This window comes from Mustela lutreola, chromosome 6, assembly GCF_030435805.1.
Source record: "Mustela lutreola isolate mMusLut2 chromosome 6, mMusLut2.pri, whole genome shotgun sequence".
NCBI lineage: Eukaryota > Metazoa > Chordata > Mammalia > Carnivora > Mustelidae > Mustela > Mustela lutreola.
The window spans coordinates 1,387,172-1,404,319 of record NC_081295.1 but is presented as its reverse complement, the minus strand read 5'-3'; the positions used below and the strand labels follow the sequence as shown (position 1 = coordinate 1,404,319).

The following is a 17,148-nucleotide window of genomic DNA, read 5'->3' as shown; positions in this document are numbered from 1 at the left end:
ATCTGGACCATGTGGTGCTGATGGTGTCTTCCGCTGGAAAGCCATCTGATCCACCAGCGAACGCGAGGGGACACATTCTCGGGAGGTCTAGGAGGAGCCTGCGGCCTGGGGCTGGACCCAGACTCCAGGGGCTGGGTTAACCTCAGGGTCTGTTCTGCGCCAGCGGGTCATGCCCCGGACATTAGAAGGGCTCAACGCATCTTGGGCTCGTGCCTGGGACTCTCCCAGGGTGTGCGCGGGTGTGCGTGTGTGCGCGCGAGTGCGTGTGCGCGCGTGTCTGTGTGCGCGCGTGTGCGTGTGCGTGTGCGCGCGGGAAGCCGGCAAGCCGGCCGCTCCCCCGGACGCGCAGCCCCGCGAGGCCCGCTCCGCCGCTGGCTCCCGCACCCCGCACCCCGCACCCCGCGCTCTGGGCGCCCGGGCCGAGCGCGCGGCCGACGGAGGAGCGGGCGCGGCGGGGGTGGGGCCGGAGGCGGCGAGGGAGGGAGCGAGCGGCCGGAGGAGGATCCGGGAAGTTCTGGGTTGTTTGACAGCAGCCGGCGGAGCGGAGCCGCACGGGACGCGGAGCCGCACGGGACGCGGAGGGCCGCGCGTGGAGTCGGCGCCCAGCGCGGGTGAGGACCGCTGCGCCCGCTGCCGCCGCCCTGCCCCGCTGCCGCCGCCCTGCCCCGCTGCCGCCGCCGGCCGCGCGTCACCATGCTGCTCCCGCAGCTCTGCTGGCTGCCCCTGCTGGCCGGGCTGCTGCCGCCGGCGCCCGCGCAGAAGTTCTCGGCGCTCACGGTGAGTCGCCCCGCGCCGACCCGGCGGCCCGTCCCGACTCGGTCCGCGCCTCCTCCTGCCCCTGCGCCCGGGCGCGGGCAGCAGGTGACCCTGGGGAACGTGGCGCCGCCTCCCGCCTCGGGGTCCGGGCAGGTGAGGCCCGGGCCGGTCCGCAGGCGGCTGCGTGGGCTTCTGGGGTCGCTCGGCCGCGTGGGGGTGCTCTGGGCTCCTGCGCGTCCAGCTGGCTGGGGGGCAGGGCCCGGCGCGGACCCAGGGCTGAGGACGCCGGCGCCGCCCCGCGGACTGTCCGAGGGCCGCCCGCCGGGGACACGCTCGCCCACTCACTGCTGCCCCTCCGGCCTGGGGCGGGCTCGGCCTTGCGTCCCTCTGTCACTTGGGCCCTGCCGGGGCACAGCGCAGACCCGCGGCCGCTTGCTGGGAAAGGAGCTGCTTGTCATGGCGCTCCTCCTGAGCCCCCTTTGGCTCGCCTGCGTGTCCAGACACCCTCCCCAAGGGAATCTCGGAGGAAGCAGATGACATTAAAATAAATAGTATTTTCCCTCGTGTCAGCCGGCAGAACTTGGGGGACAAGGCGTCTCCATGTCCCACAGTCCCCTTTCCCTGGTCCTCTTTTGGTCCGGGGGCTGCGCGCAGGCAGGCACGCTCCGGAGCGCGTGGGTCACCGCGGTTGACCGCTGTGTGTTTTTCTTTCTTAGCTGAAACTTCTCTGCAGCGGCAGCGCAGGGCCAAGCCTGGAGCTCGGTGCAGGGCGTGAGCCAAGCCACCCGCCGCTGGCCCGGGCCGGGTGTTTGCAGCCCCCAGCTCGGGCAGACCTCGTGGGCTTGCTGCGTTTGCAAACCCATAATTAATGCAATCTGCAGAAACGAAAACATTCCACTTAAATGTGTTTTTGAACAAGTGCTTGAGAGAACACCTCGGACGGAGAGATGACTGACCTCGGGCGGAGAGATGACTGAAGTAGTGGGGCTTGTCCTGAAGGGGTTATTGTATCGAAAACACCTAAGGTTTTTGAAAGGAGCTGCGGTCCGGCTGGCTCTGCTTTCAGCAAGTCTGAAGCAGCGCTGTGAGCCTTTTTCTTTCTTTCTCTCTTTCTTTCTTCCTTTTCAAGCACTGTGAGGGGGAAAGATGTTAGTGAGTTCACTGTTCATACTTAAAATTCTTCTGGAGCAGCCCTTGGGTCCCTGCCTTGTGTCTTGCAAATGACTTGTAGATTAGAAACTGCTCCCTGGAAGCTCCCAGGCAGTCTCCCCTGGCTCAGCTTTCCTGCAGGACTGCTATCACCGGAGAGGCTGTCAAACTCGACTTCCTGTGGGTGCCCCCCACCCCGTGTGTCCACAGCCACAGTACGTAGACACAGGCACACACACAAGTACCAACAGACCCCTCCCGCTCAGAGCACACCGAGGCCGCGGAGGAATGGAGCAGTTCCCCAAAGACGACACTGGCCTTGTCTCCCAGAGCTGGGAGAACCAGCTTTCCTACCCTTGCCGTGAATTTTCTGAATGTGTAAAAGGTAGACTCCCAGGTGCCCGCTTTCTGGGAGCTCCTGGGTCTGTTGGCACCTCCCTGGGAAAGCAGAAGCAAGACGGTTTGTTATTAAATCTCTAGGTTCCCTTCCCTCCCGGCCACTCTTGTGTGTAACTTACTTGGGACGTCTTGTCCTTTGCTTCTTGGGATGCTCCGTGTCTTTCTCGGCTGCATGGGCCCTGGCTGCCTGCCTGGGGAGTCCAGTGTGGACCAAGGCTCCTTACTACACTCTCCCAGAAGACCTTTGCCTTAAATCTGCACTTGCAAATATGATGCATGACGCTTTCATGACCAGAGGAAAAATTTAAAGCCCTAAAAGATTTTGGCATATCCCAGCCCCCATCCGGTCCCACAGTCCAGGAATTCAGCAAGTCGGCTGAGGCGTCCCGAGGGAGTGTTGGACGTGCTGGATCTTCGGCGGTGATCACCTCTTTCCAGATCACCTTCTAGTATTTGGGCATCTTCTGTTTCCTCGACAAGATTTACACCTGATCTTTAATCATTCAGAGAGACAGCCCCGGCCCCGGGCAGCTGGGGCGTCTTCTGGGTGTGTGACCGACTCTGGAGCTGTGCCTTAACTTTCTTCATCTCCAGATTCCCTGTCGGTGACCTGGGGATAGAGTAATGTCTGTTGAACATGCTGTGAGGTTAAGGATGAAGCCTTTGACACGCCCGGCATATGTTAGCTCTGCGTTAGCATTATTTCTGATGACACCCACGCCATTGCCTGCGTGACGCAGTTTCGACTGCTATGATTGCCAGCTCGGTGCTGTGTCCTTCTGGTGTGAGGGCCCTGGCTACACGGTGCTCTCACCCGTCACAGAGGCTTCGAGCACGCCGCTTTGGTCTTGGCCTGTTTGTGTGCCTCGTTCAGGCGTGCAGGGGTCAACGGGCAGAGGAGAGAACGCGGCTTCCTCTGCGCCTCCTTCTGTTCTGTCCTCACCTAGAAGCAGGGATCGTCCCCTACCTCTGTGGGTTGGGGGCTTGTCCCCACCGGCTTCCCAGAGCTGCGCACCGGCCCTCTGCCCTCCTCACACCCACACTCTTTGTCCGGGGGCAGTGCTGTCAGGGGCAGGGGCGCGGCTACTACTCCGTTCGAGAGCGAGAGAAGGCACGTTGCCAAGTCATTCTTTAGAAATGGTGCCACAAGGACCTTTGTGTTTCTCTTATGACTCTTGTTGGCTTTTCCTGGTCTCCTGGTTATCGATCAGACTTCATTGTTCTTGGCAGTCCACAGATGGTGTTCCGTGTGTTTGATCTGCCCTCATGGGGTCTACAGCTGTTCTTTCTTTAAGAAGTAGGTACATTCTAAGGCGAGATCATGTCCATTTCTCATGGGGATGCCTAGCTTTTTTTTCTTTATAAAAAAACTGAAAAGATTTAATCAATTTATTTGAGAGAGCAGGGTGAGGCGTAGGGGGAGGGAATGGGAGGGGAAAAGAATCCTAAGCAGCCACCCAGGCGCCCACCCCTCGTACTTCTGAGAAGGCTGAGACTGCCGGCTACTTTGCGGTCAAGGTCACCTGGGCGCACGCAGCACGCGCCCGTGGTCATGCCTTCAAGTTTGTCACGGGGGTCGTTGCACGGGTGCTAGCGGTCGGACGGCACACCCGCTCCCGAACGCTTTCTGCACGGGCGCTGAGGTTCCTGGACCCCTTCCCACAGGATCTGAGAAGGAGCCAGTGGGTTCCTTTGAGAGCCAACCGAATGGTGGTGTGCCACACGCCAGAGGCAGACGCCTCGCCCTTCCCTGGGCCCAGCGGCCGCTGCCCGTGTCCTGGGCTCGCCTGTGGGACACGGCCGTAAGCATCTGCGCTCGGCATTCTGCCAGGGGCTTTGTGCTGCTCACGCGACACCTGCCACCGTCCACCCACAAACGTCCTGTGGCACCCAGTTCAGGACACGGGGGAGCTGCCCCTGGCCCGGAGCTGACAGAGCCGTTTCCAAATTCAACCTGCATTTGTTTCTCTTCCTTTGGGGGATGGGTGTTCCCGGAGCTAATTTCCGTGTCCCCTTCAGGGACCCAGGATTGCTCCGCGTTGCATTCCTCCCACCTTCCTGCTCGGGACTCACCGCCAGGGCCCTGGAAGGACAGAGTCCAAGCGGCCGCTTGCACCCCGCAGGCGTTTCTTCGCTTTGGAAGAGGGGAAGGAAACGCAAAGCCGGCATTTGCTCATCTGTAAATTCTAAAATATTTCATCATTTGCACGCCCGCAGGGGAACCTGATATTGATGTCACGGGAGCATCGGCTCCAAAGTGTCCCCCATTTCCGGGCCACGAGGGTGAGATGTGCCTGCGGAGTCTCAGCGGTCGGGTCCGGTACCTCCGGCGACGACTGTGGGTGTTTGTTCTCCTGCTGCTGTGCTGCAGGTGCCCTGAGCACGTTGGTGCCTTGGGAGGGCTGGGCTCAGCGTCAGCCCGAGACCGACCACCGACAGCTGAGGTGGACAGAGATGGGGAACGCAACTGGCGGTTTCCAACTAGAAGCCCCCTTGCCTGTGACTGAGCCCCAGCATCTGGAGGGCCACTTGAATTCTGGTTTGGTATCAAGACCATAAATGAAGCCATAAGTAACTTCAGGTCCTGAGAGGGTTGCGTAATAAGCAGGCACTGACGTGACAGCGGCTCAGGACAGCAGATTTCTAGGTGACTCTGCATCAAAATGGCTTCAGGAGCCTCCCGGATCTAGGGGGGCTGTAGTTAGGGTTAGCGGAGCACTGGGAGAGAGGGCAAGGTGACATTTACACATTTTGAATTAAAATTATACCGTTCTCCACATGACAGACAGAGGCCAAAAATGATTGATGGATTTCTAGTGGGATTTTGAAATTGAAGAAGAAGAATTGAGAAATAACATTCTGAGCTCATTTACAGAAAAGTAGAACCGATCGGTGGTGTTGGCGGTAGGGCAGGATCCCGCTATTAACATTCGTAGGTGCTTCGAGTTTGAAAAGTGCTTGATGCATTAGCTATTTAACTGAAACCTGCAAGAGGAAAGAATTCAGAAAATAAAATCCTAATTTCATATGGGCCAGGAAGAAATTATTCTGGAAGCATTAATAACAGACGGTCTTATGTGGTTTTGTAGCCCCAGGCTGGAAATCAAAGAGCAAAGATTCGTAATAACACACACACAAAACCTGGAGCCCAGGGAAATGTTAACGCATTTGTACTGTCAGAATTTTAAAAAGACATTGTAAGTGGCAGCTTGCGCGCTGTGATATCTGCTCAGTTTAATCGGAGGTTTGGACGCGAGGGCAGTCTCAGAGTGACGACTAGAACCGCGGTCACGTTTCGATTTTGTGATTTTGTTGTGGATGAGCTAATGCGGTGTGTGGCCCACGACGCTGGCCCCGGAGACGAGCTGGAATGTCCACACAGGAAGCGACCTCTCCTTTCCTCGGCCACGCGTCTTCCTTTGTTTTGCCTTCTTTTCCCGCCGTGGTCTTTCTCCTTCTGCCCGAGTCACCGTGAATCGCCGCGGCTGCCATCACGGAGATCCTGCTCCTAGTGCGGTCCCGGTTAGCAGTTTCCATGCTGGCGCTCGCCCGGGAGCATGGGGCGGGCGTCCCCTTGGCTCTGCCCGGGCGGTCGTTGTGCCGCGGGGGCGCTGCTGTCCCGGGACCCCAGCCGCTAGCTGACCCACCCACCAGCAAGCCTGGCTCCCGGGCGGTGTTTCTCCGTGGGGGCGGGGGGTGCGCCGACACTTACGGTTTGAGGTTGCTGGCAACGTCTCTCCCGTTAATGATGAAGTCTCGGAAAGCAGGACAAGTTTAGGTAAACACAATAATCCGCGGTGCGTTTGATCACGGGCTCAGAGTGCGGCCCCGGCTGTGAGGCCGCGTTCCATCTCGGATGTTCTCAAATTTGTTAGATTTCAGTCACTTCTTCAAGAACAAAGTTGCCGGGTTGTTGACAAAACCACGCTGAGGTTCACGGGCCGAGGGGGGCTGTGTTGTGTGTCTGTCTTCCCCTCTGGCCAGTAACAAAGCCCCAGAAACAAAGGAACCCACGCTATGGGCGCGATGCCTGAGCCAGAGGCAGGCGACTCCCTTCCTGGGATCGGGCTTGGGCCGTCCCAGCCCAGCCCGCGAGGGCAGACAGGACAGTCCTCTGGACCAGGCCAGGGCGCTCCAGGGCCCGTGCCCAGGCTGGGTGCCGGGAAGGAGGCCCTCTTGGGCCCTCTTGGGCCTCCCACGAAGGCTGCTTTGGGAAGTGGTCCGGGTGGGCGTCCCTCTGCCCCGACTCCTTTCCGGGTGGCAGGGGAGGGCACCGGGCCCCGTGGAGCCCGAGGAGGAGGAGGCCCCTGTGTCCGGCCCAGGCAGTGCGGACCCTCCGACGGCCAGTAGCGAACCTCCTTCTCTGGAGGGGCCCGTGAGACTGGGCCTCAGTGGACAGTGTCTGAGGGTGGTTGGCGCACACTTGGAGCGGTGACGGGAAGCGCGTCGCCGAGGCCAGCAGCGGAGGGTTCTCATTTCTGAGGGAACCTCCTCAGCTTCCATGCTGTGCCGTTGCTGACGAGCTCACGTACCCGTGGGCGCGGGCAGGTGCCTTCCCTGACAGCCTTGCTGCTGAGCCAGAGCCATGAGGAGCTGCGGGTCTCTGTGGCCCCCGTGGCCTGGATCTCACCCAGGCCTCATCCACAGACACCCAGCGGCCTCTTTCTCCCTCTCCCGCTCCTTTCTCTCACCACTGCGTACGGCCCGTCATGAGAGGAACCAGAGGGAGACTTGCCTTTCTCCGCGGGTCCGGCCGCCGTCTCTGGTTAGCCTCTCCTGGTGCACCTGTCACAGGCGTGCTCTCTCCTGCCCTGCCCCAGCTGTCCCCTAACACCGGCAACAGGCAGAAGGAACAGGATCACCCCAGAGACCCCTCGCAGCTCTGTGGCTGCACGTCAGGCATCCGTCGGAGCAAAGCCTTCACGGCCCGTGGAGAGGCGCCGGCCGCTCTGAGACACGATACGGGAATTACGGAATACGATGATGATAAGCTCCATGAACGCCCGTCAGTGAAGCAGCGACTTGTGAGATGTGAACGAAGGTTTCAGAGCAGAATTTAGCGCGTTGTTTGTCTTCCGTGTGTACGGATTCTTTCCACAGAGGACCTGGGCCTGTGCAATCCCAAAATTGCTTCAAGTTTATTTAAAATTAACATAAAAAGTAGATCTTTGGAAACCAGAAGTTAGTGTCCTGCTGTCCTGTGTGGCTGGCAGGGTTGAGACGGTCCCATGAATGATGGGGTTCCCAGGCCACTGGGGTAGAGGTCCAGATGGCGCGTCACCTGCGGGCACAGAGATGTCTCTGGCACCGTGGCTCTGGGGAAAGGGTGAGACGCAGCTCGTGATCTCCCTTCCTTCCTTCTGCTGAGAGATGTCACGTGCCCCAAGAATCTCTTCGCTGTGACACAGCTGAGCCGACACAGGCCCATAGCTCGCCGGCCAGCCTGAGCTGCGTGCAGGGCTGGGCTGACTCCCCACGCCTCCCCCCGGGCAGGGCAGCCGCCGCAGGCCAGGCCGGCTGGAGGAGGGTGGCGGAGAGAAGAGGAAGGGACAGAGGGCGCCCCGGGCTCCCGTGGAGCCCACCGAGGGCCAGGACAGCTTGGCCGGCAAGTCCCTCATCTTCGGGAAACAGACACACCAAGTTCTAGACACGGAAAAGAGAGAGAGCACAGACCTTCCGGTGCCTTGGTCCGAGGCCATTCCTTAGGGAACACAAGTTGTCATCAGGAAGGCTCTCTTGGACCCGCAGCAACTTCAGAAGGAGTTTGGTTTTATTTCATTCATTTACTTATTTTACAGATCTTGTATAGTATTCTGCTTTCCATTGTGTTTAGGGAAGATGGTGAGGTCTTCTGGAGGCCAGGTGCCTTTCCTCCTGTCCCCCAAGTCCTTGCCTCTCCTGCCGGCTCTCTGCCCAGCCTTTGCAGGACACTGAAGATAACAGGAGGAGTTCATGTGCCCCAGGCGGCCACTAAGCATTGCTCTGTGTCTGCTATCATCTGTTCTGTGGGGTCCTGAGGGCCCAAGGCTCCCAGTTTCTTTTCTGAGGCCCCATTTCGAGCTCTGGTGGACGAGTACCCTTCCAGGAATGTGGCGGTCAGTCTAGATACAAGATCGCAGAAGGTGGCAAAGCAGAGCCTTGTTAAGAGGCACGAGTGTGTGCTTGGCTCACTTGTCCATGTAGCTTTCTAAACTTGAGGTTCTGTTAAGCCAGTGTCCCCAGTAGTTGCCCCCCCTAATTCGTCAGTGGCATCTTCTTTGTTAGTCCTGTTAAAATGAGATTTGCTTTCTCATTCCCCTTAGGCCAGTTGGGACCGTCCCTGGCTCGGGCAGGTGTGTGGGGTACCCCTCTGTCCTCCTGGAAGGGGGCTGTTGGCCTTGATACACCCGAAGGACAGGCCAGGACTCACTCCAGAAGAGAAGGGGTGCATGTCCGCCCGTTGCCCTGAGCACTGCTCCGGGAGGCGCCCGGGAGGTCTGGGTCCGTCTTCCCCTCCTTCACCTCACTTCAGCATCAATGACTGGACAATCAAAACACCCCCTCAGACTTCCAAGTACAGGTTCCTGCGAACTCCCTCTAAAAGGCTTGCGCTAAGCCGGTGAGTGACATTTGAATCGAATAATGTCCTGCAGCGAGCGCCCAGCAGTCCCGACGTGCCACACCCCGTTCCGGCACCGCGCCCCCAGCTGTCTCCGGGGAACGGGCCGCATCTCCCGGCATCGGGGCGACGCCTCCAGGACTGCGGATTAGGGCTTCCGTGTGATACATTGCTTCGACCCTGCGAGCCTCTCTCTCTGGAGCCGCAGCGAGCCAGCTTCCCGCGCCCTCACAATAGCATCTCGTTCGTCCTTGTGACATCCTTGCCAAGACGCTGGATACACTTCCTGGGTGTATGTATTTTAGATTGTGCGAACGCCTCAGGGTGGGAAAGTGAGTAACAGCTCTGACCTGAACATACACGTTCGCTAAGTTGTAGCTTCGCAGAACCTGCCGATCGGTGCTCCTGATAACCCGGTCTTCATCCTTAAAAGACTGAACTTTTGGAGGGACTTGCCGCAGATGCATCATTGCCTCCGTTCAGAAGTAGAATCCAGGTGGAGTCTCGGATCTCCGTCCGGCACCCCAGGCCTGTGCACACCCAGCCGGAAGCACAGGTGCTGCGCCCCCCGCCCCGCCCCCGCGTGCAGGCCGCCGGTTCGACGCTCCCGGCACCCGCCACAGGAGGGAGCCCAAGAGCAGCCTGGCTCCTGGTGCTGGGGGGCTCCTGGGTAGGCTTTGGGGTTTGACCACCAGCAGAGCCTCTGCCACCTTGACAAGGAAAAGACCTCAGAGGCTGCTGCCACTTAGTGTGGGTTCCGACACCACGTCCGGCTTTCCAGTTTTAGAGACTGGAGCCACGGTGCAGAGATGCTCAATCAGGGAAGGAAGCAACAGGACAATTTGCATCTGGTGTTTCCGGCAGCTGTAGTTCGAGTCTGGGGTTCGCTCGGTAAATGCACGGCTGCTCCCGGCCGCCCGCAGGAGTGCTGCGTTGAGGCCGTCGGGCTGTCTGCCCCCCGGCTGCCGCGGCTGCAGGGACTGCCGGCTCAGGGAGTCCGATGACACTTCCCTGCAGAATCCGTACGATATCCCCGTGCTCCGGGGACGGAAGTTCTCCAGCCTGCCCCTTGTGATGGGTCCTAACCTCAACAGAGGCCCTCCCGGGTGTCCAGGGACACCCTCTTCCCTCCAGACTCCCGCCGACCCCTCACCGCACCAGGCTCAGAAACCACTCCCGTCTCGCTGTACCCGAGACTCCGCAGGAAGTTCGGAGAAGTCGCGATCGGCCCACCCTTGTCCCCGCTCTTTCCCCTTCCTTCGTCCTGGGCGCGTCTCTCTGTTTCCTTCTGCTGCGGCTGCCGTCGCCCCCGGACTCTCTTTCCGGAGGCCATCAGGAGGAGGGCCACGCCTGCCATCCTGGGGTGGCCCTTCCCCAGCCTGGTTCTCATCAGAGCTGGGGCTCATTTCCAGGTTGTCCTCGCGGAGCCTGGGTTGCTCTGCTGCTTGGTGCTGGGTTGGAGGGGCTGCCCCTGGGCTCTGGGGATCCTGGGCCATGGCCCAGGCCATGAGGGGCTCTGGCGTCTCGTCTCCCGCCAGACTGGAAATGTTCGTAAGGAGGCTCCAAATGGGCTCAGGAACGACCAGTCCTCACAGGCTCACATCACCCTTCCGTCTCGAGGCTGTGTCCTTGGGGGCAGCTTCTGGGGGTGAAAGGCGGGCAGGAAGGGGTGAGCGGCCTCCCAGAGCCCAGGTCCAGCCCAGGTCCAGCCGCAGGTTAACCGGCGGTCATGGTCCCCCACGACCTTCCCCAGCAGGTGCACCTCTGCCCGTGTGCGCTGACACCGGCCTCAGGGAGGGCAGCGGGGCAGGAGGCTGCGCCCAGAGAGCAGCTCAGGCGCCGTGCCACCGCTGCATCCCTCCTCTGGGGGCCGCCTGGCCCGTCTCCTGAAACCTCGCCCCTTCTCTTCTTACCTGAGCCCCAAATGCAGCAAAAAGGACAATTTAATTGGCAAAGCAAGGGAGCGTTGGAGGTAGTCTCTTTCTGTCTCTGCGTCTCCCTCAGTCTCTCTCTTTAAAGCTTTTGGTCTTTCGGTCTCCGTCTCTTTCTCTTTCTGTCTCTATCTCTGTCTGTGTTTGTCTCTCTCTGCCCTGGGTTTCCTGAAGTCTGCCCAGCACGCAGAGTCGCGCCTGGCCGTCTCGTCCTCCCTGCGGCCCGGGTACCGGCTGTGGCCCCGGAGCCAGGCCTCCAGCCTTGTGCAGGTCAGGTCACCTGTTCCCCGTGGGGAGGGTAGAGAAGCCTGTATGCCCCCGGGCTCTGTGAACTGAAATGTCCGAGAAGAATGCGTGTGCTAACCCAGAATCTGACTCAGCCAAATTCTAACCAGGCTTTGTTTTTTTTAAAAAAATCACTCTTTTTTTTAACCTTTTCTTCTTTACTTTCTGGGTTTCCGTAAGTCTCTGGCTGTGAGATCGAGGCTCTCAGGGCTGACATCCCTGCTGTCTGGGCGTTCCCAAGGGCGGGTGTGGCAGAGTTGGTCCAGCCTCGGCTCTGCGGGCAGGCAGGCAGGGGCCCGGCGCGGCACGAGGGCAGGCAGTGCGCGTGAGAGGTGCCCTGCAGCCCAGGCCCCGTCCCCATGCTGGGGGGCTTCTCTGCATGCGAGTCCCATGGGCCGGAGGGCTCTCTGGAGGAGGGACAGCCCAGGGACACACGGGATGAAGTCGTGACGCGGCACGCGCAGCGTCTGGGTGGGCTCGAGGGACCAGGTGTGTGACAGACGTGGAGTCTCTCCAGGGCCGTTGCCGGCTCCAGACAATGGGACAAACAGGTTACTCACTGTCCAGCCATGACACCGGGCAGCGTCCAGCAGAGAAGACGGTTGTGCGTCACGTAACCTGTGCCCCTGCTGGAGCTGTGGACAGTGGGCTGGGGCTATGGGAAGGGATCATCGCTCTCCAAAATGCTGCCTAGGAGGGGGCTGTCCCCCTAAATTCTGAGGTCTGGGTCTCGGTGGGGAGTGTGCTAGGCACAGAGATGCCGGGCCGTGTACAGAGGCCTCATGAGGGTCTCTTGCGGGGCATAGGGGCTGGGCGCAGGGCACGAGGTGCTCTGAGAGGGTAGGCTGGGCAGCCATGGGGGCCCTCCCAGGCTGTCAGAGCAGGGGTGCAGGCAGAGGGTGCAGGCTGGTGCTGGAGCCCATGATGCTGGGGGCGGGGGGTGCAGCCACAGTGCTGGGGGCACTGGCAGACGGGGTGCACCCTGTGATCCGGGGTTCCTGTTTCTGGCTCTTCAGCTGTCTGTCCGTTAGGGCAAGAGCGCACTCTGCCGCTTCACCCCGACCCTCGACAGGGCCATGGGAGGGCAGCTGACTTCCGCCTGACTCCGGAGGCTGAGCTTTCCGCGAGAGCTGCAGAGTTCGTGCCGGCCCGGCCATCTCCACGCTGCCTTCTATCTTCGAGCGGAGTCGGAAGTGAGACCTTCAAGGGGGGACGGGCGGGTTGCGCGCGGTGACACGGTGCCCAGGCTGGCCTGAGGGGCCTGGCACGGGGGCTGCGCTGGGTTTCGCCATGGTGAGAGGCGGCTTCTGTCCTCATTGCTGTACCTGGAAACGCTCATGCTCAGCCTCTCTCCTTCTCTCCTTTAAATGGACTTTCTGAAGACTGAGACTCACTCACCTTACGGAGGTTACATAACACAATCAGGTAAAAAATGCCAAACAAAGGACACAAATGTCATCATTACTCCTGGGGCCTGTCTCAGAGTCGCTGGTGTCAGATGTCCCCGCGGCCGTGGGTTAGCGGTCGAGCTGTGGGGACCACGACACCACAGTGAAGGGAGACTCAGAAAACCCCCAAGGCCATCCTGACGTCACACAGGCGGGCAGCTCTGGGAGTGCAAGTCCCCAACGACGCACCTGGTGGCCTGCAGGGCGCACGACATGGGCTCTGTGCCCCCTCCTGCCAGGTGTCCACAGAAGCCCCACGAGGCTTTCCAAACCGCCAGTGGCTGTCAGTGCCCCGGCCCGGCCCCCGAGGGTGACAATCCCTGAGCTGCAGGACCCTGGAGGGCCGTGGGCTGGGACCTGAATGTGGGCATGTGTGCCACACTGGGAAGGACTTGGTTTCCTGTTGGGCTGTCGGCGGGTGGGGGCTGGTTTCTGAGCACAGCTGCGCCACCGTGCTGACAGCCGGCCCCGCACATCACCCTCGAGTGACCCAGCAGCCTCAACGTGGTTGCGCTTGTGACCAGGGTGACGGGTGTGTGGGCCCTGGGGGGCAGGGTGTGGGGGATGGGGTGGGGGTGTGGGGTGGGGCCTTATGTAGGTAGAGGCGGGAGAGGTGGGGTGGGGGGAGGCAGGCATGGGAGGCGGGCGTGGGGGGTGTGGCCACCCGTAGGGGTCCTGGTCCCCGGGATGGTCCTTCCCTGGTGGTCTGACCTGGCTGGGTTCCCGTTAAAGCCAGGCAGGGTGGTGGGTCCTGGAGGCGTGGCACACGGGGGGTAACCACATGCGTGCGCTGCAGACGGGGACCTGAGCGCAGCCGCGCGGGCCGAGGGGACCTGCTTGGCCGGCCTCCTCTGTGAGCGGCCCAAGGCCCGCCTGGCGCTGGCTGCTGGCTGGGGTGAGGACTTACCCCAGCGGGACAGAGGACAGTACGCCCACCCGAGGGAAAGCTCTGGATTTCCCACCAGTTTTCTCCTCTCTTTCCTTCCGTCGAGAAACAGTCTGAGGAGTCTGGTAGGGAACCTTCTGCTCCATGTCCTCCCGGTCATCAGTCATTCTGTGGCTAACTCACCTCTCGTCTGCCGTCTTTTCTCTGGTGACATTCCGGGTACAACCTAGAGCCGATCGCAGTCACCGGCCACGGAAGTGGACACTGGGCCCCGTCATGAGACACACTCTGGTGTGGACTGTAGCACCACACAGGCCTCCTGGACTCGTGCTAGAGGGACGCTGTGAGGACGAAGTTCTGCAGGAGGCGCCTCCCTGGGCCGCCACGGACTGGCCAACAGAGGGCCCGTGGGGAGTGGGCAGGAGGACTCAGTCTGGCCGTGCGCCCTGGGCTTGCTGCTGCTGGGGGTGGGGCCAGCTCCTGAGCTCGGTCCTCGGGGCTGCAAGGCGGGAGCGTGGCCCTCTTCTGTCACCGTGCCCTGTGCTGGCGGTCGCTGTCAACACGCAGCTCTGCTGCGCTCGTACAGGGTCCAGCTCTCAGCGGGGATATGACCCTCCTGGGCGAGGCCCTCCCCTTCCAGGTGCCCACCTCCCCGGTTTGGCATGCTGGCTTGCGCACGCCAAGGACTCGCTCTGCCTCAGCCCCACTGCCGGGCCTGCTGGACGCCCTGGGTTTTGCCGTATGCTGGCTCCGGCTCCTCCCTCTCTGCAGACAGCCGCCCTTCCTCCAGGAAGCCTTCCTGACTCTCGGTCGGTCTATGGCCAGCTCCACGTGGGAGTTGCAGGAAAGCTGGGGGTGCTCCGTTGGCGTATTGTTATTTTAGCTCTCATCCTGTAATAGTTAAAAGCTAATTTATTAATTATGTCTTGGAAACCAGCATAATCTTGCAGTTTCATTTAGCAGAAGTTGCAAAGTGTGCCCCTTGCTGTGACTGACGCGCTAGAAATAATGAGTTAACGGGATGCTGAGGGGACTTGGGCACGGCTCCCTCCCCTGCTCCGCGTGGTGGGCGTGCGGACTGTGCCACGCCGCGGTGAGGAACCCGGCACAGAAGGACCGAGTGCAGTGCCCTGGTCACACGGCTGGTCGTCGCGGGTGAGGGTGAGTCCCTGGAGCACTGGAGGCTCTGGGGAGCAGGTTTGCAGACGAGGGTCTTGGAGCTGAGGAGTGTTCCATGGACTCACTGCTGTCGAGGCCAAAGTCCTCCTTTGAGGAGGATGGCTGGGCAGGCCGTGCACTGCAGCGTCTGGGCTGAAGTCCCCACACACGCTGGAGGAAGACTCCCCATGGCGCCTGGCAGGGTCGGGGTGGGGCTCTGGGTGTGCAGGGCATCGTATGGGGAGAGCCGCAGCCGTCTGGGAGCCCGTTTATTGTGATGGGGACATCCCAAGTCCCTGTGCGGCTTCTCCCCGGCTGTCCCCGTCTCGCTTCCTCATGCTGTCCCCCAGGGGGTGGTGTGGACTTCGAGGGGCTTCATGGTGCGTGTGGCTCTTGCTGCGACTTTGAGCCCTATGGACCCCCAGACACCTTCTGAGGTGGGCTAGCCGTGGTGGAATTCAGCAGGGCTCGTCTGGACGGACGGATGTGCCGAAAGATTTGGCAGGGGCACGTCGTTCAGCTCACGTGAGCAGTGAGCACAGTCCTGTGAGTCCTTCCCTTGGAAGTCGGGGGGTGTCCTGCTTCAGAGATGAAATGAAATTCTAGAAGCAACGTAATCTTGAGAACTAACACCACCCAGCCGCATGGGACCTCCTGACATGCCTGAGCTGTGTGGCCGCTTCTAGACTTGCCCATGTGACTTTGAAAACCATGGTTAGGATGAGAATTGTGAACATCTGTACTTGGTAGCGTTGAGGGCTGGGGTAGGCGAGGGGGAGGGCCGGTCACAGCAGCAGCCTGGGAGCTGCGAGGGTGGAGGCGCGCTCGCCGCCACCATTGCGCTAGGAACAGCCCAAGTCGGGCACCTGGCAGAACCGGGGCTGCGGCTTCTCCGACTTTCCGCCACCCTTCTTGGCAGGCTTCACGTTTAAGGGGAAACCTCGTGCCAAAGTTTAGTAAAAACGATTCAGCGCCCAAACCTTCGTGGCACATCGCAGTCATTTTTAAGAAGGACTTATTTTAGTGCAAATGTGTACATAGACCAACTACCTTTAAAATTAAGGGTACAGCGTGGTGTGAGCGCCATTGTGGGTCTCCTGTGCTGGGAATGGTTGTAGCCTGAGGGCGAGGAATGGCCGGTGCACGGGTGAGCCCGGAAGGGCCGCGGTGCACCGTGGGGCCCTGACACGTGTGTGTAAGACGCCCACAGTTCTGTGCTGTTTGGTAGAACGAATAAGGAAATCCCCTCATTGCCCTGTGCTGTGGGCGTACTCTGAATTTCAAGTGAGTCACTTGTAAACCTTTTGGGGTCTTTCTTGGAGACTGTGAAAAGGGAGAGGCACAGGGCGAGGCCCAGGACGCGCTTCCAGGGCCCCCCTCCCTGCCCTGCTGAGGCTGAGCGAGCTTCCGTCTTCTAGCGACTTTTCAGTCCACTCTCGTGTCGGGTTTCCTTTGCATACTTATTGGGAAGCTGGTGTGGAATTCTGGTGCTGTTTAAAGCATTTGGATGTAAACTGAAGTCCCTCGTAGCACGTTGACGAGGAGGAGCCCGTGCAGACCTTCAGTTCTTCCCATCGAGCCTGGTGCCCCGGCGGCGGAGGTGCACCTGGCGGGAGAGCGCAGCTCGCTGGCGCGGACTCTCCGTGAGCCGTGGACACTCCGGTTGCCTTTGGGCACGGAGACTTTAAACGAGGAGTTCTAGGTCAGGGCTGCGATGCGGATGTGCGGAGTCCTCGGCGGGAGACGGCTCGTGGGCTTCTCAGGAGTGTCGTCACTTACGGAGTCTCCGCGATGGTGGCTCTTGTCTAGATCAGCCAAGTGGCCGGGGCTGTGCCCTCCTCCCGTCCAGAAGCCCTTCCCTCTGCTCCCTTAACTTCTGCCGCCTTTGGCTCCCTGAGTGGCTGGGGTCAGCCGACCTTGTCTCTCGAGCCCGCTTTGTGGGTGACTTCGGGATTCCAGTTCCGTCGAGTACCATGAAGGCAGTTCCCATACTCTGGAGTCCGTGCCGAGCTCCGACGGATGGGCTCTGGGGAGATGTCGTGTTTTCAGTGACGTGGAGATGCAGCTGGTGTCTGCGGACGGCGTGGTTCTTTCCGGGCGGAGGATTCCAGGCTCCCCTGAGCTCTCTGCTGGCTGGGGTCACCTGCCCTCCTCCCTGGTTTTGGAGGCCCAGCCTCTTGTGGTGTTGGACACATGTGAGGCCGTCATCTCGTGTTTCACAAAGGTAGGTTCTGGTGACTGACGTGGAATGACACCGTTAGGACATCTGGTGGTGCAGACTGCGTTGATGCAGAAATGTTTAGGGAGGGAATGGAGGTGAGTTTAGTGGTCACAGGGAGGGAAAATGCACAGGAGACAGGGTACATCAGCTTGGGAAATGACCTGACGTCAGGGCGCCCAACGTTGTGCACTCTGCCCTGCTCTGTGTGCGGGGACCCGGCAGTGAGACTGAAAGGGGTGTGTCCCCGGCAAGAGGGCTAAGTGGGTGAGAGGAACTGCTCATCCTACCGTTTCCAAGATCCGCATAAGCCTCAGCCA

General features: G+C 60.5%; 1 protein-coding gene across 3 annotated transcripts in view; it reads left to right on the top strand.

Annotated features, from left to right (window-relative positions):
* Positions 1-651: 651 nt before the first annotated feature.
* Positions 652-17,148, top strand: part of SMOC2 (SPARC related modular calcium binding 2) — a 141,546-nt gene continuing 125,049 nt past the window's right edge. For all 3 annotated transcript variants that reach the window (XM_059176495.1, XM_059176494.1, XM_059176493.1), the window contains exon 1: positions 652-777. In XM_059176495.1, the coding sequence (XP_059032478.1) occupies positions 694-777 (84 nt within the window). In that variant the 5' untranslated portion in view covers positions 652-693. The remainder of the gene's footprint in view (positions 778-17,148) is intronic.